Source organism: Crocodylus porosus, unplaced genomic scaffold, assembly GCF_001723895.1.
Source record: "Crocodylus porosus isolate Cpor-Errol unplaced genomic scaffold, CroPor_comp1, whole genome shotgun sequence".
Lineage (NCBI taxonomy): Eukaryota > Metazoa > Chordata > Crocodylia > Crocodylidae > Crocodylus > Crocodylus porosus.
The window spans coordinates 12,529,060-12,553,935 of record NW_017728927.1 but is presented as its reverse complement, the minus strand read 5'-3'; the positions used below and the strand labels follow the sequence as shown (position 1 = coordinate 12,553,935).

Genomic DNA, 24,876 nt, shown 5'->3' with positions numbered 1-24,876 from the left:
GAAACAGTGGTACAGGGTTCAGACACAGCTATGTGAAGCACTGGCGGGAGGGCAGCAGTGTCCTCAGCTGCATCAAAGCAGAACTTTGCTTCTTTCGGTGTCAGCAGCTCCCTTACCTGCTGTCTAGCTCCTAATCACTGCACAGGAGACCTACGCAGCCAAGAAGGAAACAAACATTTAAAAGGACATAAGTAACAAGGTAGAATTTTACCCCTTGCCATAGCACAGCTCCACTTGTCTACTGTGTGTGAACTGTGGGGCACTCAAACTTGGGGGCAAGACTGGATGTTTGGAGCCAGTCATGCCCAGTTAGGAGTAAGGCCACATGCACTATGAAGTATGCTTGTGGCACAGTCTTCAGGCCACTGCTCCAGGTCTCCCCCAAGAAGGGGCCCTCTTGCATCTCCCCGAGGATCAGGAGGCATCCAGATACAGGCAGTCTGGATGGGGCTGTGCATTCCAGCTCCTAACAGGACTTCTGGCTAGCAGCCCCTCTCTGCCACCCTTGAAAGCCAATGCGCCCATCTTCTCAGAAGGCACAGAGTGAAGGGAATGTCTTGCCTTCCTGACTAGGGGGAGACCGACAATAAATGGCGATTACCAACCCATTTCCTTCATGGGAGCAATGCTAGGGAAACTCCCAACAGCAAACACAGGCAAGGAAAACAGGTAAGATAGCGGCTTTTAGTGCACTCAGAAGCTGAATGGAGAGAAGAATACTATACCACTGTTCTGGATTTGCACAGTCACTAGTCCACCTGCATCACATCCAAGGGGCCTTACTCCACTTTGCACAGGTGGGACCCAAAATGCAGCTTCCTCAGGAGCGCTGTACAACTAAATCAGCTTGGGTGAGCTCGTGCACAGGGACCATTTTCAGAGCCTTTGACTCCCAGTCTGCAAAAGCAGTAATGAGCAATCATCTCTTGTCAAGTTAGACTAATTGGAAGCAAGACCAAGCTTAGGCCTCTCTCTCTCCCTTCAATGACCAAGGAATCAGCATTGCATAGACAATTTTACCAGCTGTAGAACAGGCAGCTTCATGCTTTATAGTCCCATGTGTATGGGCGAATTTCAGCAAATAGTGCAAGAAAGGCAGAGATGTAGAGCGGGATGTGTCCTGTCCTACTCAACAAACAGTAGCTTGAGGGAAGCACTAAAAACAGTACGAAAGCATATTTAGGACAGCTTCAAGCCGAGTCAATGGGATAACTTTGCCAGGGAAAGGCAGCAAAGTGTCTTTATTTTTTGGCGGTGGGGGGGAAATCAATCGACTGCCCTTTGTTTGCGTTCCCCACTATTCTATAAATTGCTCCAAATAATACAGATTTCAGCATTCTCACGAGGAAGCACTTTTCCTTCACATTCCAGTAGGAAGCCCATCCTGCTTGTTTAACATATCACCTAATGGGAGTGGGAAGTCACAAACATATTTTTGGTCCTAATTGTTCATCAGCTTGCTGGGTTTGATCAACAGAGTATTTCCACATGCTCATCTGCACACTAGTTAGGGCACAGATGAAAGGTCAAAGTTGGGTTGCACCACTCGGGTGTCTGTATCTTCTTTCTGGCTCAGAACTGAACTGATTTTTGAGGCGTCTGGCACCCACAGTGCCCAAAGAAGGTGCAGGTGCTTAGAACTTCTTTAAAAGTAAATCAAGCAAATTAACATGCATGCAGAGAGATTTTAGATATCAAATCGGAAGCAATCAACCTCTCAGCTGCTTGCCAAAATGGCTGAGACTTCTTGGTGAAGCGGTTAAAACTGTGCACAATTGCCCAGGTCGAAGTAATCAACAACGTAGTGTCAATTCAAAAGACTTGCAACAGACATGTCACCTCTCAAAGCACAAGATGAAAGGTTAAAGGTACAACAGTTAAGAACAATGCTAACAGAATCAGCTGGTGCCAAGATTGCAATACTGCAGGAAGGGGCCAGTTAGATCATCCTGGGGTCAACACTTCTACGCTGGTGATAAAAAGCAAGCAAGGCTGACAGGGGAGAAACACCACCCAGATGAGGGCACAGATGAAGGTCAGATTACTCTTACAGAAGCTAAATCAGTGGAGGGGAAAAATTACTTTTAGCAGGTGCTGTCAGCCAAACTAGTTCAAAATCTTTCTTGCTTGAGCTTAAAAATCCATGAGCACAACTGCTTCTAGCTGTCTCCCCATTAGCTTTAATACCTATACCAGCTACTAGAATTTGCCAGAATCAGAGTGGGCTTAAACTGAGCTCTAAATAGGAGAGCAGTTCACCAAAAGTCCCTCCCTGCACCGTGCTCAAAGGCTCATTCCTGGACAGAGTAGAGCTGAGGACGAGGCAAGGAACCCAGAAAGGTTACAGAACGTGGACTCCTTCACCCCAGGTCTTGTTGCATGATAACCCAGCCTCATGTGGCTCGTACGTTACTCACTCAAAGCTCAGATTTTCTCCTCTCAGGTAGAGAGCTCTTTCCCAAAATAAAAGTATCCCATTTAAGACATGGTTGAAAGATACAGCAGGCCATCCTGAACAGTATAACAAGTCAAGTTTTAATAGATTTATAAAATTCATATATACAAAACAGTAAACTAATTCACCAAAGCTATAAAATACACTTTGTACACATCACAATATAAATTTTATCTAGTACACAGTTTTCATAAAATTGAGACTATCACAGCAAATAGGCTGCTTCTATTGTGGATGCTGTTTTGGTGCTTTATAAAGACACTTCAATGGGCAGTCCGACACTGTGCTTTTACATTATGCAATTTTCACCTTAACTCATTTTAGTTTGTCACTGTCTTTTAAGTATGTACAAGGTGTTAGAAATTAAGGCTAAGGCCTTTCCTGCCCAAGGCAGCGAGCAGTGAGCTAGTTTAGAGTTGCATGGCATTGCATAGGATGTGTGCTACAATGCACAGGCACCGCAGTTAACTGCAGAGTAGAAGATAATACTTTGCATTGATTTCCTGGCTACATGATTGTGTCACAAGATTAACTAGTGTTTTGTCAGTTCATCTGCACATGTATCAAACCATATTAAAAAAAAGCAGCTTGTCAAACAAATGATAGAAATTGGCTGTTTGTGTTAAGCGTAGTCTTTGGAGATACCGTTTAGCAGATATTTAGTTTAATTAATAAAAAGGTGTATTAGCTCTTCTAGTCCATTGGGCAAATTCAAATAATGAAACATGCTCATTTGCAAAAATGCTCTTTATCCCATAGACTGTAAAGGCTATGAGGCAAATGCAAGTTTGAACATGCTCACGCACACAACTTGCGAAGAATTTACTGCAGTGCCTTGAGTCCTGTGGTCTGCTAAGAGATCATCCTCGCACTATTGTCTAAAGCCACCTGCCCAGCAGCTTACCATGATGCATGGTCTGACTGAAGCAATTACTGGGCAGAAATGCTAAGAGACAGTAAAGTCATTCTGAGTGAGCGAGCCCCACCCCCCCTCAGGTCTTAGTTACCAGAAGCAGTCACCCTTCTCCCATACCAGGTGTCTCGCTCATCTGGCAATCTCTGTTTATGCATCAAACCCTAGAAATAATCTTTCTTCAAGGTTTTAAACTGGCGTAAGACATGCTGCCTGTCAAAGACTTGCAGACCACATATGCAGGGATTAGGTGTCTATAGCACAATGAAGAATAGCTGAAGAGGATCTTTTGAATGGAGAAGCAGGCAGGCAGAGACGTTCCAACTTGCTGCTGTAACACACAGCCAAAAAGCTCCCAGGAGCCAGTCACCCGAGCTCAGAGTCACTGCTGCGGGCTTTTGTTTGTTCAGTACAATCAGCCTTAACACAGCAGCATTTGGGATCTGTTTAGAAACTAGAGTCCCTTTCCCCTCTACCCCCCACCCCCTTCTTTCATGTACTTTGGCATTTCACCAAAAAGCCCATCTTCACGTTGGCCAGAAGAGATGAAATGTGGATGTGTGCCAAGAAGGAAACTATAGCAATTTACAGAATACACCAAAGCAGCCCTAGATCTCCTGGCACTGGAGTCATCCAGTACCTCCCCCCCTTCCCATGGAAAGGCAGGCATGTCAACATGCAGACAAACCTAAACACTGTGTTTAGGATACCCTTTAAAAAAAGAGACAGTCAGGCAATTCATAGTTGAGGCCCAGCTGTCTGACTCAGTGGTGTGAGCAAACAGAGGTACCACCTGATTGGTTCATGGGGTACCCTGGCTCCAAATATTTTGGCTTCTCATTCGTGTTTGTGTAAAACAATGTAGTGTCCTTTAAAAAAATGAATGAAGCCAATGTAGTGTTTGTTACAAAACCATGATTCATGGCACCAAAATGGAGATCTCTCCAGGTAGCCACAAAAATAGTCTCAGACCGGGCAGGAGCCACACAAGCACTGCAGTGCTATGTTGCCCTGTTGGAGGTCATCTCTAGGCTGGTGTGACCTTACATAGAAGTGAGCAGGCAGTGGATTCAGCCTAAGACTGGCATAGACTATCCTAGTTAAAAACATGTCCCAGGTTTGATGTTAGCTAAAAATCTGAAAAATTGCTCCATTTTGTAAGTCAACTATTCTCCAGGTGATCTGCTAAAACATCCCCACTCACAATTTTTCTTGCATTACAGGAGAAGGGGCACAAACAAGAGGGGCTTAGAATGGAAGAGTTACAAAGCACCCCTCCTCCACCCCATTCATTTTGTACTTGACAACTGCTAGAGAAGGACATTGCTATTCGTTTGCAGAAATCAATACTGCCTCCATCACAGACGATGGATACTCGAGTAAACAAATGGGGGTGTTCTTCAGCCTTTAGTTTTTATTGCCCCAGGTGGGCATTAAGCAGGTTGCCTGACAGTACTAATGGCCAGCTGGACATGAACATGTGTTGATAAAGTGTCAAATCTAATTCAGGCCTCAAGGTTCATTGTTTGAAAGTTTGGGAAACATATAAAGGCTACTCTCAAACAGCACTTGGAGTTTCCCCCCTCCCCCACATACAACCCCCACCAAATTTAAGGGGAAAAAAACAACCCAAAGCCTTGCAAAAAAGGTCAAGTGTCTACAATGGCATCTAATCAAAGGCAAAGCATAGGGCATGTCCTATTACTGCAATTGTGAGCTGCCAGCTACAACCCAATTGCACAACTTACACGGTGGTTACCCAACTTACTTGCATGGTTCAGTTTCGAGCAAGAACACAAGGAGCATCGGCAGGTAAACATTTACATTTCACTGATCAGAGCAACCCAAGAGCTAAAGGACTACTGCAAACCTAGTCTGGTATGACACAATGAGAGTTCGGTTCCCATTGTCCTGCTCAGTGGTCCAATAAGAAAAGCCATACAAACATTCATTACCTGTACATTTCAAAGTGCTGTCCCTGAGCTGTCAGCTTAGGGCACAAATGAAGTGGTCCTGCGCCTTCCAGCTTGTGCCTGCTCAAGGAGAAAGGATTACTACTCTCTCCAATGGCTCCATCACCAGTTTACAGTTTCTCCGATCACTGGACTTCTTTGCAGACTCCCTCTCTGCATGCACTTGTCCACCAGGACTGCTCAACACCAGGTAGTTTATCAATTCCCACTTCCCTTGGCTACAGCTATTGGCTTCAGGATAATAATTCAAAAGCAACTTTTCCCCCAAGTCAGCAGAATTCAGGACCACAGCTGAATTTTGAGGGGCAGCTGCTTGAAACACCATTTCCTACTAGCCAGTTTAAAGCAGCCTCACCCCAAAAGCGTAACAAGGACTGCCAGCAAAGATACTGAAAAGAAAGGAATGCAAAGAGAAGTTCCTCTAGACTGAGACTTGCTGAGCAAGACTCCCACTTTTGTCAGCCTTGGATAAGATACACATATGGGAAACACAAGAGGGCTCTGAAGCACACAGAAACCAGGCCCCATGTAAACAGTGATGTTAAACATCCATTTTCTCTAGCGTTTAGACAGTCAGCATTAAACAAAGGCTAGACTGTAGAGGGAAGGGGAGGGGAAAGGAGGAGGGAAGGAAAAAGCCTGTGCACAAGACATGAACTAGAAAAATTAAAACTCCATCAAAATGTGACACCTTCTCATTGCTTGCATAGCCCCCTACAATCCTTGTGACACCCCTCCCCACCCCTCCCTGGGAAAACAGGAATTAGTGCTGCAAATGCATTGATGGGAGGCTGCTTTTCACACCAAGGACTCCATTTCAGCTGCTGTTGGGGCTCCAGCACAGTGAAACTGTAGCCTGCATGGGCACATAATCAGCTTCCCGAGCTCCTCCCACACTCCCAGAGCTCCTTCCAAACCAGCACCTCTGAACTACAAATGCTCCCAGCTCTGGCTGAACCTCAGCCAGCAACGTTAACCCATTGTTAGCTTTGAAAAAGCTGGCAGGAGGGGCTGGCTTCAGAAGCTCCTTTGGATACGTTTGAGCCTCGCTCAAGATTTGACAGGAGACTTAAACGTGTAATTACACAAAGTCGGCACGCTCAGTTCTGCTCCGCTGTATTGTATGAAATGGGAATCAGATGTTTAACGGTGATGGGAACTAGACACATCCTAAGGAGCTGTAATTTAAAGTCGAGTGGCTGTTATGCTTAACTCCATTAAACCTTCATTGTCAAGACGTCTTGCTCCCTCCGCATCTCAGGAGTCTGGTTTAATGGGTTGTTAAAAACAGCACTGACCTATTAAATGCACTGACCTATCACTTAAATACAACTGTGAAGTAAGCTTTTAAGTAAACAGTCCAACATTTAAAACCAATCCACCAAGTAAATCATTTGGTAATTCTGGAATACTAACTGCCCCCAAAACGTGGCTGGCTCAGGGTACAACTTCCTGGTCAGCTTTTTTGAGAGTGGTAACTACCCATGACAAAGGTGTCTTGTGCCAAGCTCACCATTTTGAAGATACAGGATAATAAAGCCCTGTTTAGTACAAGCCTCTAATCTGTCACTGTTTTATTTATTGCTAGTTTACGTAAGGGTTGCCTCCTTTAATATGCTGCAAGCATTTCCTCTCTTTGTCCACATGGAACAACCCTGTCAATGATCTACAAGTGACACAAGAGGAACAGTGAAGAGATCTGTATTTTTTTTTAAGATACATTCAAATCCTCCATCTGATTATGGGTTACAGGAAAAACTGTTTCCTGCCTACTTGGATACTTGGAACAATAGCTCAACAAAAGTTCATAAAAGAGCTATCTTGCTCAGCTGTGTTTACCTGCAAGTGGTCTCCAGGATGTCAGTGGAAAATAAAGCTACTACTGGTTTCTTATAAGAGAACTGAGCAGGAGATCAAGTTTGGCTGCTTGAATTCAGCATTAGTAAATTAATTACAGACTTCTGGCTTTCCTGGGCTGTAGCTCTGGATAATCCAGTACTGAAAAAGCAGGGCGTGTATTTAAGTAGTTCTTAGCCAGGTAAATATAATTTGCCAATTAAACAACATTTATTAATCCAGAATCCAGCCAGAGAAGAACCTGCTGGGGTGACTGCTGTGGTCTTCCACTGAAATTCTTCAAGCAAGTCCCATTGTATCCGGCCAAAATGTTCTGGGACAAAGTTTGCCTAAGTTACAGATCTACCCAATACAGGCTGCCTCTGTAGACTGCTTTCATAAGATATTTGAACTGTGCATCAAATGTACTAGGTTCAAAGCAAAAACAGCCATGTGCTGGACTCCCTGCAGCAGTCAGTGAAATACCATAACATCTAGGCTTACCCTATTCCAGTCTCTCTTTTTAAAACCATAACCACAAAAAAAGCAGCTAGACCAACTTTTCCACATGTGTACCCAAAGCCACTGTGATTGCTTTTGATTAAGTTAATGAATTTGTACAGCTCTTGCTATGTAGCACCTTCACAGTCAGGTCCAATATCAAGCTTGTCAACCAACTGCAGGGAGAGTCAATGATCATCAAGGATACTGGTTTTCTTTGTTAAAAAAATTCCAAAATTCTGATAAAAACCCCAAATCTACATTTTTCCATGATTAAAATGAAATGCCACCATACATATAGGTATCAGATGAATTTATTTTATTGATATATTTACAGTTTTAAAGCAATTTGGAAACCTATCAGTGCCTCAATCATTATAATAAAATAAAGTGTAAATACCTACATATTTTGGTCTTTGATTTTGGTTTTTTCATTGGGGGGGGGGAAATCAGAGCTCCCTTTACCCCCTTCATTCACCAGAATGTGGGTCCAGCTGCAGCTCCTCCCCCCCCAACCTGCTTTGTGGCACCCTGCTGGTGTTCCTCGCACCCAACCCGCAGCCCCCTGCCCCACCCCAGGCCTGCCAGAGGGGGCCCCAGATGCCCCCTACCCTGACTCCTCCAGGCTCTGTTTACCCCAAAGGCTGTGGGAGGCAAAATGAGTCTGAGTAAGCTCTGGACAGGGCATGGGGTTTTGCACCCTTTAGGCAAGCAGCTCATTGCAGGCTGGAATGCTTGTCAGCCTGCAGAAGGCTGTTTGCAAAAGGGGAAAATCCACTTCTTCCCCATGCAGGAAATGGAAAACCCAGTTCCCTGATGATCATGTAGTACTGCTTGACAGAAGGCTTAATTACAGATCTATGGAGATCATTCAGATCTTAGGAAACCCAAGGGCACCGACCATGAGAACTACACCAGATCCTCTACCAAAGCTGAGAGGGATGCACTGCAATCTTGATTTGTGGAGTAAGAAAAGTTCCTTGGCAGTTCCCTGCTCTTGGACCAGCTGTGTGAAGAAATACCCCCAGATTACAGTCAAAGCAGCCCAAGGGGCTGAACAGTACCTGGGCATCACTGACAACTAGATGCATTGGAGCTATGCCCCTCACTGCATCAGGAGGAAAGTGGGGCTGAAGTGATCCTCTTGGATCCCTACATGCTAACATAATGGTGCAAAGCAGCCACATCATGCCAGAAGGAATGGCTATTTACTAGTAAATTAAACCAGCTTGTTAGCAAACTGTCAAGATTATACGTGGGAAACCCAGGATTACACTTGTCAGGATGCAACTATAGTAAGTTAAACGTTACCTTACAAACTATACCCTGCATTTATTTGCTTTTTAGTTCTTTTAAAGAGATAAGGAGACCAAGAATACAAAACTTTAAGCACTCATTAAATGAATAATTCAGTCTCTTAATTAAAAATTACAGTAGATTTCATATGTAAAACAAACACCTCTAGGAAAATATTAAAGGGAATGTTTTATCAAATAATTTAAGCAAGCACATTTTCCCATCTAGAACGCTTGTGAAATAGCGCAGCAGACACATACCCCCCCCAAAAAAAAATTGGGACGTGATGTTACTTCACTGCCTCCTGAAGTCCTCTGTAGAGCAGAGGTTCTTGCTGGCAAAGTCTATACTTGAATGCTAAAGCAAAAAAACACTTTACATCTAGTTTAACCAAATAATGAATGGACAAGATCAGTGAAAATACATTTCACTTGATCCCCTAGCTGCTATTTGTATCAGTTCATGTTAAAAGCATTTACCTTTCCAAAATATAACAGCTGAAGCAGTTCTCTCATCTAAACCACTGCAGAACACTCCCAATGGGACAGAGACTTGCTCCCTTTCTCAGTTAAATTGCTAATTATAGTCAAGAGAGTGGAAAAAAAAAAATTGGTCCTGGGAAATGAGACTTCTTACTAAAGCAATTAATTGCTGTTTAAATGTGCCATGTAGAAGAAGTGTAATTTTAACAGAAATAGATTTTTGTCTGCAGTTCCTTACCAGTTTACTTTACCAACACTTTATTTGCATTATACAGCACTAACGCCACCACATCCTTTCCCACTCCTGAGGCCTGCAGAAAGAAAACGACAAGTATTTTTCTGCATTAGGAAAATCTATTCACAAAACAAATCCTGATAGGAACATCTGCAAACCACAAAGGAAACAGGATTCCAGATTTTATCCAAGCTAAAAACACAACAAGACCCTGTCCTGGAGTTCTTTATAGAAAAACATTTCCCAGGAGATTTAACTGCAGCAGTTATGGTTGCTTATTCTGACATACCATTCCAGCCTAAAAGGGGATAAGACTCAAAGGGATATTGCTGACTTAGTACAGGTGGAGGCAGCCCTTAAAATGTTATTACAGAACAAATATAATGGTACCAATTGCACAGTAAACATGAGTTCGAAAGTTCCCTGAAAGACAACACTTCAGCACTGAAATAAAGGCAGATCTGAATTTTGTTCATGTACCTCATTGTAGCAGACAAGTTTGAAGTATTTGTACACAAAGAAAGGCACCTGACAGGTAACTACAAAAGTTTAGAGAGCTAGGAATTGAACAGTTCACATCAACATTATTCACAGCCTCTTGCAATTTCACTCATACACACACACACACACCATTGCCTAAAATGGGCAATTGTAGACTTGACTGCTTATTTATAAACTATATGTGCATTAAGATAGGTTAACGATCCCACTAAGAGACAGATTAAGGGCTAGTTTTACAGCAGAGTCCTGCTGCGCAAATATAATCAGTGCAGCTGTAGAACTGGGATCTCTATAGTGTGTTTGGTTTTCCTATAAAGGTAAGCTGCTAGGAACAGATCAAGCAGCTCCTGTACTACCAAAACCGTTTTTTTTTTTGCAAAGCTTAAATCAGCTGCCATACTTTGAAGAGAGATAAAGCCCTGCCATCTGAGATGGGAGCTTTACAAATACTGCTAACTGCAGGTGAGAGAAAAGTGAAATTTCTAGAAAGTCAACACTGAACTAGAGCACCCACTAAGTGCAGTTGTGTGGTCAAATATTCTAGTAGAGGCCTCAAAGCTGTACTACCGAAGTCAGTTTCCCAATAGATGTAAAACACAGTACACGTAGTGCAAAATAAAACTTTGTCCACATCAGCCAGGCCTTAGTTCTTCATTTGACCCCAAACTTGCCTGCTGGGTTTCCTTTACACAGTCCTAGACTTGTGTTTTTGGATACAGATGCTAGATCTTCAGACAAGACGTGTGCATCCACCTTGGCAAAGGGACTCCAGATCCTTGGCAAATACTGCATACGCAAGCAGATCCGGTTATGTGTTTAAGGATTGGGTGTAAAATTTTGATCAACTTGCTGCTTATTTTTCAATACAACTACCAATCTTGTTATGATTTATGTCAGACCGATGAATTCAGCACCTTCTAACTACAGAGGAAGGCAGTTTGTATGGCTACTGTCCTTACAGAGTAATTTCCATTAAAAAGTGTCTTCCTTACATGGTTTGTCAAAGAAATTAGATGATTCTATAAAGGCAGAAGGTAACTGTTATTCAGTATTCCACCTGGGCATCAAACCTACAATGGCCACTTTTCAGTAGTGTCATTAGTTCAAATGATTTCAGTAGCTAAGATAGTTTGATTTCTTCTGCCTATAGCGCCTGTTTGGACTGGCTAATTTACAGCATTCCTGAGCCAAGTAAATAGCATGGGTCTTAAACCACATGCAAGGGCCACGAAGATAAAAACAAAAACAGAACAAAAAACCCCAACTTTGAGCTATAACTCTGGTAGACTGCAATAAAACAAGGCTGCACTCTTTCACTGCAACATGATATCCTTCAGATTCTCTTGAAGGATTGTGTCCTTCACAGCATGAAACACAAAGCGGATGTTTTCAGTGTCTATGGCAGTGGTGAAGTGATGGAAGAGTGGCTTACTGCGGTTTCGCCTTTTTCTGTCAAAACACTGCACCAGGTAACGTTGAACATCTTCTAGCCGATGAGGATCACCCCTGAAGTCCGAGAAATGCTTCTTAATGCTGACAGTCTTTACCTTCTCTACAAGAAGATCCATTTTATTGAGGAACAGGATGATAGAAACATTAAAGAACAGCTTGTTATTGACTATTGTCTCAAAGATATTCATGGACTCCACCAGTCTGTTTGTGCGCCTGTCTTCCATGAGAACTTGATCATATTCACTAGAGGAGACCATGAACAGAATTGAAGTTATACCATCAAAACACTGGAACCACTTCTGCCGCTGAGACCTTTGTCCACCCACATCCACCATCTTGAAAGGTATTTTTTTAATGATGAAGTCGTGCTCTACAATTCCCTTGGTAGCTTTCCTAGCCAGCAAAATATCTTGCTTGCTTGGTAAATAATTCTGTAAAAAAAACAAGAAGAGTGGCAAATGTCTCTGTTTACCATTTTAAAATATGAACTATTAGCTAATATTTGAAGTGTAATGACGTGTTATTTTTGTGTTATGACGACTAATAATGCTGATGTTCTAAGAGGCTCTAGTTTAAGAGCTAAATGTTCAGTGCCTAGGTAAAGAACTTGAAAATTAAGTCCAAAATAATGGACTTGTTGACCAATGAACATATACTGAGAAGCTGCTCCTGGAAGATCCTGATGAAACAAGTCTGTAGGCCCACTAAGCTCCTTCAAAATGTCATTCTTTCTGCATCTATAAATTCAACTCTAATTTCCTGACCAAAAACTTTTGCATCTTTAGGATATTCTTGCCCACAAAATGACTACCAATTAAGAATGCAGACATCCACCACCACATTAAATGCCTGTTTTAAAACTGAATCTACCAATACATTTGTTTTCAAGATGTTAAACAGTTTTGTAAGTCAAAGCATTTTCTTGAAGCGGATGCTTATTAACAAGCATTAAGCAAAATTCTGTTACACATACTGACTGGCCAGTCTCACCACTATGTACTGGGTCTGCAAATTCCTTTTTCACTGTTCTTCTTTTCAGAAGACTGCAAGTGATAAGCCAGAAGGCATTTCACTCTTCCTCTCTTTAAGCCTTACAAGAACCTAATTTTTTTTCTTTTTTTGCTACTCTAAACATTAGCAACTAATATAACAAGCCATGGTTAGGCAGCAGCAACTACATGGTGCGAGTTTCCCATGAATGTTCCAGGCAGCAGAGCAGTATAAAACTGGGTGTGCTCCTGCTCCTGACATTGTGTGGGAGGAGAGAGAAAGGGAGAGAGATGTGTGTAAACACACAAGCTGTATTCCGTCTTACCATTTGTCAATGAAAAAAGTGAAGCTTAAATTTTAAAAATCAGCCAAGTTTCACAGGTCAGGGTTTAATATGCTTCAAGGTACCATGATTTTCTAAATTAGAGCATGCAATTCTTTTATTACAGTTTTTCAACTGGGATATTAAACTATAGCATCTGCAAATTTGCATACCCTAACTTTAACCTCAGTGAGATATAAAGTTATGCCTCACCAGCTGGCCAATCCGATCCAGATTATCCAGGAAGTATTTCACCGATTCACCCTGTAGAAAAAGAGAGAGAAATCGGTCTTAATCTCATATCTAGGGTTGCAAATTAAACAGCTGAAAAGAATTATGGTTACTTATTTGCTTTTCCACAGGATGACATTTAAAAGTTAATAAATTAATGTTTAGACTACACTAGGCACGTCTACACAAGACACTCATGTTGCAGTAGAATAACTCTACTGTGTATTAGCACTGCTGGCAAAAACTGCATTAATATGCAAGAGAATTAATCTACTGCTCGTCAGCATCACATAAGAAACACTTGCCTGTGTTAATCTGCAGTAGCTCCAATTATAGTGTATTAAAGGTAGTACCTGTAATTAGAGGTACTAAATTTGATGTTGCCATAATCACAGTGCATTAACGAATGTGTAGATGTGCCCACTGTGATATATTCAGAGGGGCGTAATAAAAACAGCACTGCATATTTTAACTTGAAGCAAACTTTCAGGAATGCAACTGAAGCAGTTTTAAGATGACAAGACAGTAGGCAACAGCATCACTTGTGTTATATCTCCCCTGAATACCATCCTCTCCATATTACCTAAAGAAACTGAGAGACTTGGACTTGCAGGGATAATTATTTAAGTCTTGCCAAGAAGAATTCTCGAAGACCAATTTTTCCTTTAAAATGATTCCCTCTGTCAGCTCCACTGGTTTTCAAAATCTAAACAAGGCATATTATTAAAAAAGCCTAGGTTGGTATTTTGGGAAAACGCATCAACACCACTGTGGGATATTGTAAACCTCAACATATTTAAAAACACATTTCCATCCAGGAGAGGACAAGACCGTTTCAACAGGACTTCTGATGAATCACATTTAATAACAGTCAAATCAAATGTCATTTAGTGTTGAGGAATCTGCAAGGCCACTGCATTTTGTTTAATGGTGTTCAGGGGTGGAAGTGTTTCTAATTAACAGGGAGCTTCTATTGTAGCTCAAAGAGAAAGCTGGCTTCTTTCAAGAAAATCTTCCTCTAACCTCTCTCTCTTTGCATGTTTTCAGTGTTGAGCACAAACACGATCTATAAAGTTAGCACCTATTTCTTGCTGCGTTTTATAATGTTATCCTTGGAGCTATAAAGGGATCGAAAAACTGCCCTCAAAAAAGCCCCAACTCAGACATTTCTGGAGGATGACACGAATAACCTGGCATCATATTACCAGCACTTGTGAAGATCAGCACCAGTTGATGAACTTGCCAAGTAGTTAAATTCAGGTTCATGGCCTCTGGAATATTACCTGCTATCTTCCATGCATAATCTCAGTCTAGGTATGTAATTCCCCTCCATTGCCACAGTCCTTGAGGGGAAAGAACCATATTCCTTTGCAGAATAAGTGAAAGGAAATACCAGGCTGGAAGCCATTTAAAGTGACTTAACAACGAGAGTGAAGACTGATGTACTCTATTATGGTACTATACTTAAATGTAAGGCACAGAGACAATGGAGTTCAAACTTGTCATTTCCCATCCTCACATACTACTGGAGGCATTTTTCATGCAGGAGTTTAGCCTACGTACTGAAATAGGAAGTCACCACGTAAGTAATCCTGAGGGATTTACAGAAAACGAACAATAGAGAGAAACTGAGTATTTCCAGCAAAACATTTTCCAAGGAACAACTTGTTAAAAATGAGAGCTTCCTTACAATCCTAAACTATCAGAGTGTGACAGTAAACTTCCTGCAGTCTGATTTGTGCTAAGTAAGTAAGTAAGTAAATAAATAAATAAATTCTTGCCACGGCAACAGGAGTTGGAGCAGGAAATATAATTACACTACATGAATAAGAAAAGTCTTCCTATACATCACAAGTCATATTTAGGAAGTAGAGCAGCCTTGCAAGGGAAAGGTCACCAAAAGGAAAGAAGTCCTTTCCCTGCATCTCCTTTATTGCATAAAAGGCCTTCAGATGGTGCAGAAGACTGCAAATGAGCTGTAGCTTTCTCTCCCCACAAACACAGTGCAGGAAATAGCTGTATGTGTGTAAACGCCTGGAATATGCAAGCAAGTTTACCTGATTTATTGCTGGTTCCTCTCCTGATCTCCTCCCTGTATGAGTAATCATTTTGTTACACGTGTGTTACAGCTTTTAAGCAAAAGAATTTGAAAGGCATGGCAATCTGTTACCAAAACTTACATTAAAAAAAGATTCAGTGGAAACAGACTACCTTTAGCCTAATTTCTTATGGAGCTTTTCAAAAGATCTGTAATTAAGCAAAATGATTCATTTGAGGGATGTCCAAGAAGTACTTTTAAGCAAACTATTCTCCACAGTATATTCAGGGGAGGAGGCTGATTATACCAGGCTGTTTGCACATGCTGAAAGAAGTGGATGGATCAGAACATGTCTGAATAGTCTCTCCTAGTGAAATGGAGAGCTCATTACAGAAGCCAAAATTTCCATGACCCCATAGAGCTCTAAGTGTTTAAAGCATTTAACTATAAAACACCAAGAGAAAGCTAAAGGCTGCATGTTTCACCTGAACAATATTTTGCCAGCAAAATTAACAAGTATTTCTAAACATACATTACATATGAGAGAAACCCAAATATAAATCCAGACTAATCGCACTAACTAGATTAAACTGCTGTCAGTGTAAATTAATGTAACATAAAACTGGGCAGGAAGAATGAGTCAGTGGCTAAAGCACCAAGGGCTGCTCTACATATGCAGGTAAAGGCATGATGGTATCTAATGCATGATCCACACAGTTGCACTTCCTGCCATGCCACACTTGCATGGTGGCATAACTGTGAGATCGCAAATCAGATCCTCTCACACGTTATTGCTGGTGCAGGGAGGCTGTATACCAATACAGCAGAACACGTCTGCATACTGATGATGTAAAAAAAGACTCTAAACATACCAGATATGTTGCATATACAACAGAGGCCCAGCTCCATGTATTATTAGTCTGTCTGGCCTGTAGCAGAGCTTAATCCCTAACTAGAGTCCAGATTCAGTCATGCCAACTTTGCATATAATTTAACAAACTAACTTTTTTTTTGCAGCATCAAGATCAACCTTAAATGACAAGTCCAAACCCTTATTTTATCACTCAGGAATAAGGAATTTGAGAGAATGAATAATATGCAGTACTTTAGAGAAAAGTATGCATGGCAGACTCCCACTGGCTTATTGCTATGAAAGAGCTCATCAAAATGAATAAATGAAGAAAAAGGTGGGCAGGCCAAGATTCCAGTGCCGAATATATCATAATGCATAGACATCAGGGCTCATAGGGACCTTGGAAGATCATTGAGTCCAGCATCTCAACCCTGATTCTGAGGAAAGCTCCCATATAACAGGGTAAAACCCACCAGATTGAGAAGTGAAGCCATGCTAGAATAACAGACTGAAGGCTACAAGATTCAGAACTGTCACTTAGAAATTGATTTTTTAAGTACTTATAGGAATTCCCAATATTTTGGTTCATTAAAAAATATATCCTGGAACACACAACTGCAAGCCAGGGAACTGATTTAAAGCAACACAATTAACCTTTTTTAATTCCAATTAATTGTGTCTACATATTTTCATCCTGCCTAACTGCAAGTTCCAAAACAGAAAATAAAATAACCAGCCTTCCTTTTACCCAATAGTATATATGAACCGGCCATCATGAAAGGTATTCCAATATGACAAATTTTAAAAACAAGAGTAATTAGATTCTCCTTTTACTTGACAAGACAATTATAGGATGAAGACATTAGGAAAATGCTTGTACCAACTGTCTCATTTGGTTTTGGGGAAAATAACATGAACCCACACATGGAAGTTTCAAAAGTTTTCTTACTCTGTAAGGGAGAAACTGGTCATATATTTATGACAATTTAAACAAAGTTGCTTTGAACTTTTTGAAATATTCTATTACAAGCTTATTAAAGATAGCAGTATTACTCATGAGTCCTTAAAAATTAAACGTGTTTTCAGCTGGCACCATAGTACTTGAGTAATGAAGCCAGACTATGCTTGTTACAGCCAACAGTTCTGGTAACCGAAAGTGCAACACTAACAGGAATGTTGTTTCATAACAAACCCTGTGCTCTGGTTTTGCATTAAGGCATCCAGAATTAGGCAGTCAATTTTACGAACCATTGCATATTACTCTATCGCTACAGACCAGCAAACTCCGTTTTTCTTCTCTGGGAAGAAGAGACACTGTCTGAACGCTGGCTCCTCCACCATTTCATTTATTAAAAACAGTCGAATGTAAATTTATACATTTGTACTTTCTGCATCATTAGGCAACTCCCTGAGAGTTCTGTGTACAAGAATATTTTAGTCTTCCTTAAATCTTGTGTGGTGAGCTAGGAGTTATCACAAACACTTGGATGATTCATTTGAATATTGCAAATCTCTTCTCCCTCTGCAACACATATCCTCTGAGTAACAGTTTTGCCAACTGGGACCAAGTGAAGGAGTAAGAGATGCTGTTCCCATTGTTCAGCAAGCTTGATGAGTCATTGCACATCTGGGAACAGAGAGAGCAAGAAACGCAAACAGCAGGCCTAAATGAGCCACAAGTCCCACAATTCAGCATCACTCTGCGTTTCCCATGTCATTCTTCACAGATTTTGGTTTAGATTGTGAAGCAAGTTCACAGCTGTAGAAAACAGCATATTTACCTTAAAAAGTGACCTGCAAAGGCAAAAAAATTGACCATAAAGGGGCCTATCAAAGTGAACTGAAAATATATCCTTGGGGTTGAACTAAATAATTTCTACTCCTTGCACTCCCAACTATGCTGGAAATGGAGTCTTTTCTATGCCGAGACAAAACCTCAAATTAGTCGAGAGATTCTTCTGAAACAGAAATATACATCCCTCCTTCATGAAATCTAGGGGTAACATCTGAAAAAAGAAAGGTGGGATAATCAACACAGCACTTTACTAATTCTGGGGTGACTGGACAATTGGGTTTAAAATAAATCACAAAAGACTTAAAGCTGCAGAATTTAGGTATTAATAAGAACAATTTCTATCTGCCTACAGCACCAATCCCAAATGAGTACTTGATAGGCAACAGAGGGTACTGGCACAAAGGAAGGAAGCAAGCAGATAAATCAACCCCAAAACACAAGTTTGAAGGAGGCAGGGACCAACTTACTGAAGTACCACTGACTTGTGCTGTCCATGTAGCCCAGCAAAATTGGACCTAATCTTAAACAAAACAGGGCCAAGCTGCTTCAGTTCAGCTTTCACTTACTGTAGGATAAGTACAGGTATGCAGACGGTTACCATGTACCAGCAGTGCCACAGTAAGTCTCCATTCCTCTTAACTCATGGTAAGGAAGGCATTTTTTTTTCATACCTTTAAAAATCCCAAACTTCATAGCTCCTTCAGGTAAGAGTAACAGTTTACAGAACTCCTCAAAAAATCTCCAGGAAAAAAAATATATCAGGAGATGCCATCTAATTTGACAAGGCAAGTGAACTATTTTACAACCTTCGCCCCCACCTTTACTTCAAACAATTCACCTTTAAGCCAAATAAAAATAAATAGACAACAGATTCTTTATGGTCACCTTTAACTTTCCCATAAAAGCTTTATATTAAAAAAGATTTGCTACAGAAGGAAGCTCGGGCTTGCCACTTGAAACCTCGGCCTGATATTTAAAGTAATGACGAGTTGCTTAGTTCTATAATGATGGTGAAATACCAGACCCGTATCAAGCTACCTAAAATACTCTCATTCCAACTTGCTACCTCTGAAAAAACATAGTTCTACTGAACTCTGCTCTGAACCCAGAGGACTTGAAATGGGACCCTCTGTTCTAAAATAGCTGTTTTTCCTTTGCTTATCCCAGGGCCCTTTTGACACAAGATTAATTTAGCCCTTCCTGATCATTCTGTCTCTATGAAGCCTCACTGCTAAATCGAGAGCAGGCAATTTAAGGTAGATCTGTCTGTCTCTGCCTAGCTCAGATGAAAAATTAAGCCACAGGAACAGAATAAGGAAAGACTGTACTTCAATGAAGCGTATAATATGGACTCACCAACAGACTCCCACAAGTTATAGAAAAATTCTCCTCGCCATTTTGTGTTCTTTTTTAAGACAGACTGGAAGCAATAAAGACATCCAAAATAATGCTCTTAGCCTGCAGCCAATGCTGCAAAGCTCAAGGTGGATGGAAGCTATGAAAACCATGTTTATATCATGCCTTCCTTTTAAAGGGAGTCCTGAGTTGCATAGAAGGGGACACATTTGGATATTCCAGGAAACAAAAAGAAAGCCAAAAAAGCTTCAAACAAGTCTGAAAAAAATAATCTTATCCTGCAACAACGTTCAAATGTCTACACATGTGACTGCTAACCCGATGTCTGAAAGATGCTCTATGAGCCCACTGTGTCAAACTTTTGTGGGATAATCTGCCTGAAGTAACATGGTAGGCAATAGGGCTGTGCAAAGCTTCGGGTTGTGATTCGATTCAGAGGAGATCTGGCCCAATTTGGTGGTCAAATCTCCAAATCTGAAATGAATCAGGGGACCAATTTAAAGGTCTGAATCGATTCAAAGCTCTCTGAATTTTTGGAAAAGATTCGGAGAGCTTTGATGATTCAGGCAGTTCCCAGGGAGCTGCAGCCAACTCCAAGCTGGTAAGTAAGGGGCAGGGGAGGGAACCATGGGGGGACCCCTGCCAGCCCCCTGACCTCTCTCTCAGCCCCCGCCATGGCTGCCCCTGCCCACCCCAGCTCAGTACTAAAAAAAGCCCCGGTGCTCACCAGGTGCTGCTGGGCAGGGGGGCATTCCCCGCTGCCCTCCACTGCCACATGCTGCATTGGGGGGGCTCTGCATGAGCCCCCCTCTCCCCCAGCCCACCCACGAGTGCCCCGCCCAGCTCCGGCCCTTTAAGAAAAAACCCCAAGAAACACCCTGGGACTCACAGCTCCTGCAACAGCCTTGGGACTTCTGGGGGGGAGGGGCTGTGGAAGAGCCCCACCATGTGGCGTGCAGCAGCAGGGATCACCTCCACTGGCAGCAGCAGCGAGTCTGGGGTTTGTTTGTTTTTTCTTAAAAGGCCGGAGCAGTGAGGGGGGGCTCATGCAGCGTGGGGTAGTGGGGATCATCTTCCACCTGGCAGCACCTACTGAGTTAGGGCTTTTTTTTTTTTTTTTTTTAAACAAATGCCAGGAGCTGGGGCAGGCAGGGCAGCCACTGCTGGGCTGGGAGAGCGGGTGGGGGATGGGACTGCATGATTCAGAGATTTGGCAACAGCCGAATCTCCGAATCAGATTGGGACACAGATTCAAATCACCGAATAGAATCGCTGTCCCGCGAATCGGCTAAAACTGAATCTGAAGTGAATACTAGCTGCTTCACACAGGCCTAGCAGGCAAAGGCAGTTAGGGGAGGTGATATTTGGTTAAATTTATTTAAGGAGAAATCTGCCAAGACAAACTTAAACAGGTCTGAAATAAGAGTCCTGTAACTGAAACACTAATTCACGAGGCAGAGACACTGAAAGCTCCATTCCTCCATGATTCCCATTTCTTCCACCTTTCAAAATTAAAGCTGGATGTTATGAAAGAGTTTAAAAGCATCTGCGAAGCTGGCCATCTGACTCAGTAACCTCAAAGTGTAGACATGAGTTCTTAAGACTAGTCTCTGAGACCCAAGACACAGAGCAGATGAGTTCTTTTGTCAACTAGGATGAAAAAGAATTGCGCTTTTCCGACTTCAGCAGCTTAACATCCTACCACAAAAGTCACAATTAAGCTCTGAATAACATACAACCATACTTTCTTCTAAAGGACTACTACCCTGTTGTACTTGGAGGCAACAGCATTCTAAAGGATTGTCATTTTAAAAAGGCAAATTTGGAAGTATGGTCTTTTGAATGGATTCAGTGACCAATTAAACCAGAATGTTCATCTCCACCATGTCACACTGGTACCAGGTTTGGATCTACTGGAAAAGAAAGCTATTCAACATATCACTGTTTAAATACATGTTTGAGTGGAAGTTGATAAACTCTAAATTACTTATCGTCTAAGGCAAGAGATAGATAAAACATTATTGCATCTACCTATTTATATTGAGTTAACTCTGAAAACTGCCAGTTATTAAATATACAGCTAAAATGTCTAAGCTGAGTTTGTATCTCTCTGCTTCAATACATCTGAGCTCCTGTCTGCGCACCAAATTGTACTAGCAAAGTTTAACCACTTGGTTTTTCAACCAACAATTAGGAGGGGGAGATTAACCATTTCTCCCTATTTAAGCTGCAGAATGCTTCAGATCTTCTGCAATGCCTTTTAGGTTTCCTCCTTAACAACCAACTACATTTTTGGCTCCCCTCCACTGGTCGCTAATACTGATCCAAGTTGCTGCTAGCTGTACCCTGAAAACAGCAATTATAAAAGAAAGAAAGTCTGTTATGTTCCCAATTCTTCCCAAACCTAGGTCTTGTTTCCAGGGTCCAGACAGTGCACTTATCAAGCTTCAGCATCCAAATATATTAAAATGTCACATACTAAGAACTAAGAATCATTACAAATCAGCCCACAAAGCCCAGTGTGCCCTGCACAACCAGCAGGTCTGTTTGCTGATTCACCCTGGCTGTCCTGTCATTGGAGAGGCTCTGACTGATAATACTACATTCCCCATATGGATTTCAGTATAGGCTGCAAGGACACTGTTTTTTCAGTTTTGCAGTATCCAAGTTATCCTGCACAATACCCAGCAAACAGATTATGAAGGCTTTCTTCCTAGGGAGAAGGTAGATGAAAGTGGCCAGGTTGTTACCATGGTAGCCAATTCATTTCTACAGAAAAGCAATGAAAGCAGCCTGGATGCCAAGTTTCAAGAAGGGCAGCATTTTCCTACAAATCAAGCTGAATGTCTCCAAGAAGGCAGAGAGAGCTCTCTGCAGCACTAATTAACAGAATAAGTGACAAAGGTGTCAAACAGTTAAGAGCCAATGACAAAACTATGGCCTCCACAGTTAAGCCACCAGCTGCCTACATTTTGGAAGCCTTAATGTAATAACATCTCCAACACCACCACAAACACCCCAGCTTCAACACTGTTACTGCCTACTATTGCCCAGTCTGGAAGAAAACAAGTTAAGTGCCAGAAGCAAAACAGTACAGCTGACAACCTAAAATCCTATTATATACACAATGTGAGCCCATGCTGAAAAGTTCTTTAATTTTTGTTCTAGTAAATTGAGAGCTTGTAAAATAAGTGCATTTTTAAGTTCATGTGCTCCTCTGAGTAAAGCAGGAGCAGTTTCTATGGTGGAAAAACACCACCCCGCTCATACTGAAGGAAGAACAAGATGACATCTGATGTTACTTCACTGGATTCTTTGGCTTCTGTTGTGCTTTTAATTATTCTATTGTTAACAGATCTTTTTCCATTGTAACATCAAATGCTAAGAAAACCCTACATCTACAATTTATGCTATTCCATAAACCACAAGTGTAAAAAAATACAGCCTGTGGGCTGGATCCAGCTTGCAGAGCTGTTTTACCCAACCCACGGGGCTCCGAGAGCCAGGACAGGACTCTAGTAGGGATGTATGTTGACTGTGGGGAACGGCAGGGCTAGAGACTGCAACAAGCCCTGTGCCACTGCCATCAGTGGATCTGGATCCAACTTGCAAGGCTCATCATGGTCTGGATCCAGCCTGGGGGCCCTGGCAAGTTTGGCGCCCCTGCTAAATACAAACTGGATTCTTAGCCAAAATTAAAATCGGGCATTTTGTAGCCTGACTAGCAATGAGTAGGGATTCAAGGAGCAAGATTAGCACCTTCAGGTGGGAAGACATGACATCCTTTTACATGTCAGAAAATGTGAAAGTGTTTCAGGAGCATTAAAAGCTTCATTGCTTTAAAAGCAACTGTGCGCCCAACTCACCCTGGCACGGACTGCAGGCCTAGTCATAAGTACCCCATGAAAAGATTCCTTCCTGTTGCCCTGCCAACTGTCTGAGCGAGTACATTGTCTGCAACTACTGTAAGCAGCCTTTCATGTGAAGCACCGGAGGTGCTCTGCAGAGCCGCGCCGTGCCTGCCAACGCGACTTCTGATTCTAAATGGCACCGACAAACAGCCAATGAAGCAGGGAGAGGGAACAGCCCAAAACAGCTGAAATAAAACACCCCGGATCGGTAACGTACAGGGTGGGTGTATCCCGCACGCAGGTGGATGGATGGAGAGCAAGTCTGATGTATTCCTAATGGACAGCTGCCATGGAGAGAACTCATTCCACCTCCTCCTCCAGCATTTCTAAGCAATTACTTGTGCTAAATGCCCATGCATAAAGTTTACTAAATGAACTTAATTCCATGCTTTGTATCCAGTGCCCAAGAGCACAAATCTAAAGGCCACACATCGAGACACTTGGAAAGCAAGAAGAATTTAAGACAGAAAAACACTGCCATATGAACTGAGAACTGCATTACTGACATGGAGATCAAACGTAAAAAAATTATGTGAAAGCTTATAAACCAATTTCCTTTTCAAACTCATTAGGCAAAACGGGAGGGAAATATATATATAGGGTCAACTCTTTTCCTCATGGATTGAAAAAAACCCAGTTGAACACCAGTCATGAGACCTCTGAACCTTTCCATGCCAGAGCCCCAGTTCACACGTCAGTGTTTTCAAGTTAAAAAAACAGCGTGCACATCCTTCACTATTCCACACACTTCTTGCTAACACTCTACTTCACCCACTGTTAGAGGATCATCATCTCAGGCTTGACAAAGTCTGTCTGCATTTAATCTTTGTTATAGTAACCTTAAGCACAAACAGTAAAGAAAGTCTATTTTTAAACAGGACATTTTTAAAAGAAATTATTTTTACTGCTTTTTCCGTTTCTATTTGGCCTGTCTGTACACGAACGAAAAAACCTTTACAGTCCTGTCTTGTTGTTCTGAAAAGTTCACGATCTGACTGGAAGATTCAGGGTAAATGGATTTGAAATCTGTACGATTTTCATTGGGCAGTCAGCTTACAATTTTCTTTTTAACTGCTTACAGCTTACATTTTCTTCTTATCTACACCCCATTAGTCCTACTTGTGCTCAGATGCACTGTCTAAAGCTCATTTCTCTCCTTCGTGTTTACACACAATTACTTTTAGATGCAGGCAACATTTTCAAAACGTGCCCAACTCTTTTTGGAAAGCTCTAACTTATGTTGTACAGTTACCACCTAACTAAGCTATCCCATTTCTTCTTTTCTTTAAAACCTTCTCAGGTGTAAATCCCTCCAACATATTAATCTTTTCACTGCTTTTCTTCTCCTTCCACTGACCAATATGAATGTGTTGTTGTTTTAAAGCAACCTCAAGCCTTGCTTTCTTAAACCTCGACATACATTGTTCAAATCTGTTTTCTTACTACATAGAATTCAAATACCTTTATTTCATGAGGGAGAATCGATTATAAAAATAAGAGATTTTCTGCATTTTTTCCTTCATATCACCACTATGCAAAAAATTCCCAGCCTGGGCCCTGGCCCTGGTCATCCTCCTGCTCCCGGATGCAGCTCCCCACGCAGCCACGGCCCCATCCCCATCCCCATCCCGTCCACCCGCCCGCGCAGGTTCCAACCCTGGCCATGGGTGCAGCGCCGACAGACCAGGGTGCCCAGACAGTGGGGCTAGGTCCAGCAGCGGCAGTCAGAAGGAGCC

General features: G+C 41.9%; 1 protein-coding gene across 1 annotated transcript in view; it reads right to left on the bottom strand.

Moving 5' to 3' along the window:
• Positions 1-8,463: 8,463 nt before the first annotated feature.
• The window catches only part of GNA12 (G protein subunit alpha 12), a gene marked incomplete at its 5' end in the record, with an annotated part of 55,590 nt that continues 39,177 nt past the window's right edge, over positions 8,464-24,876 (bottom strand). Inside the window, 2 exons of the mRNA XM_019542023.1 lie at positions 8,464-12,075; positions 13,170-13,220. Of these exons, the coding sequence (XP_019397568.1) occupies positions 11,506-12,075; positions 13,170-13,220 (621 nt within the window). The remainder of the gene's footprint in view (positions 12,076-13,169; positions 13,221-24,876) is intronic.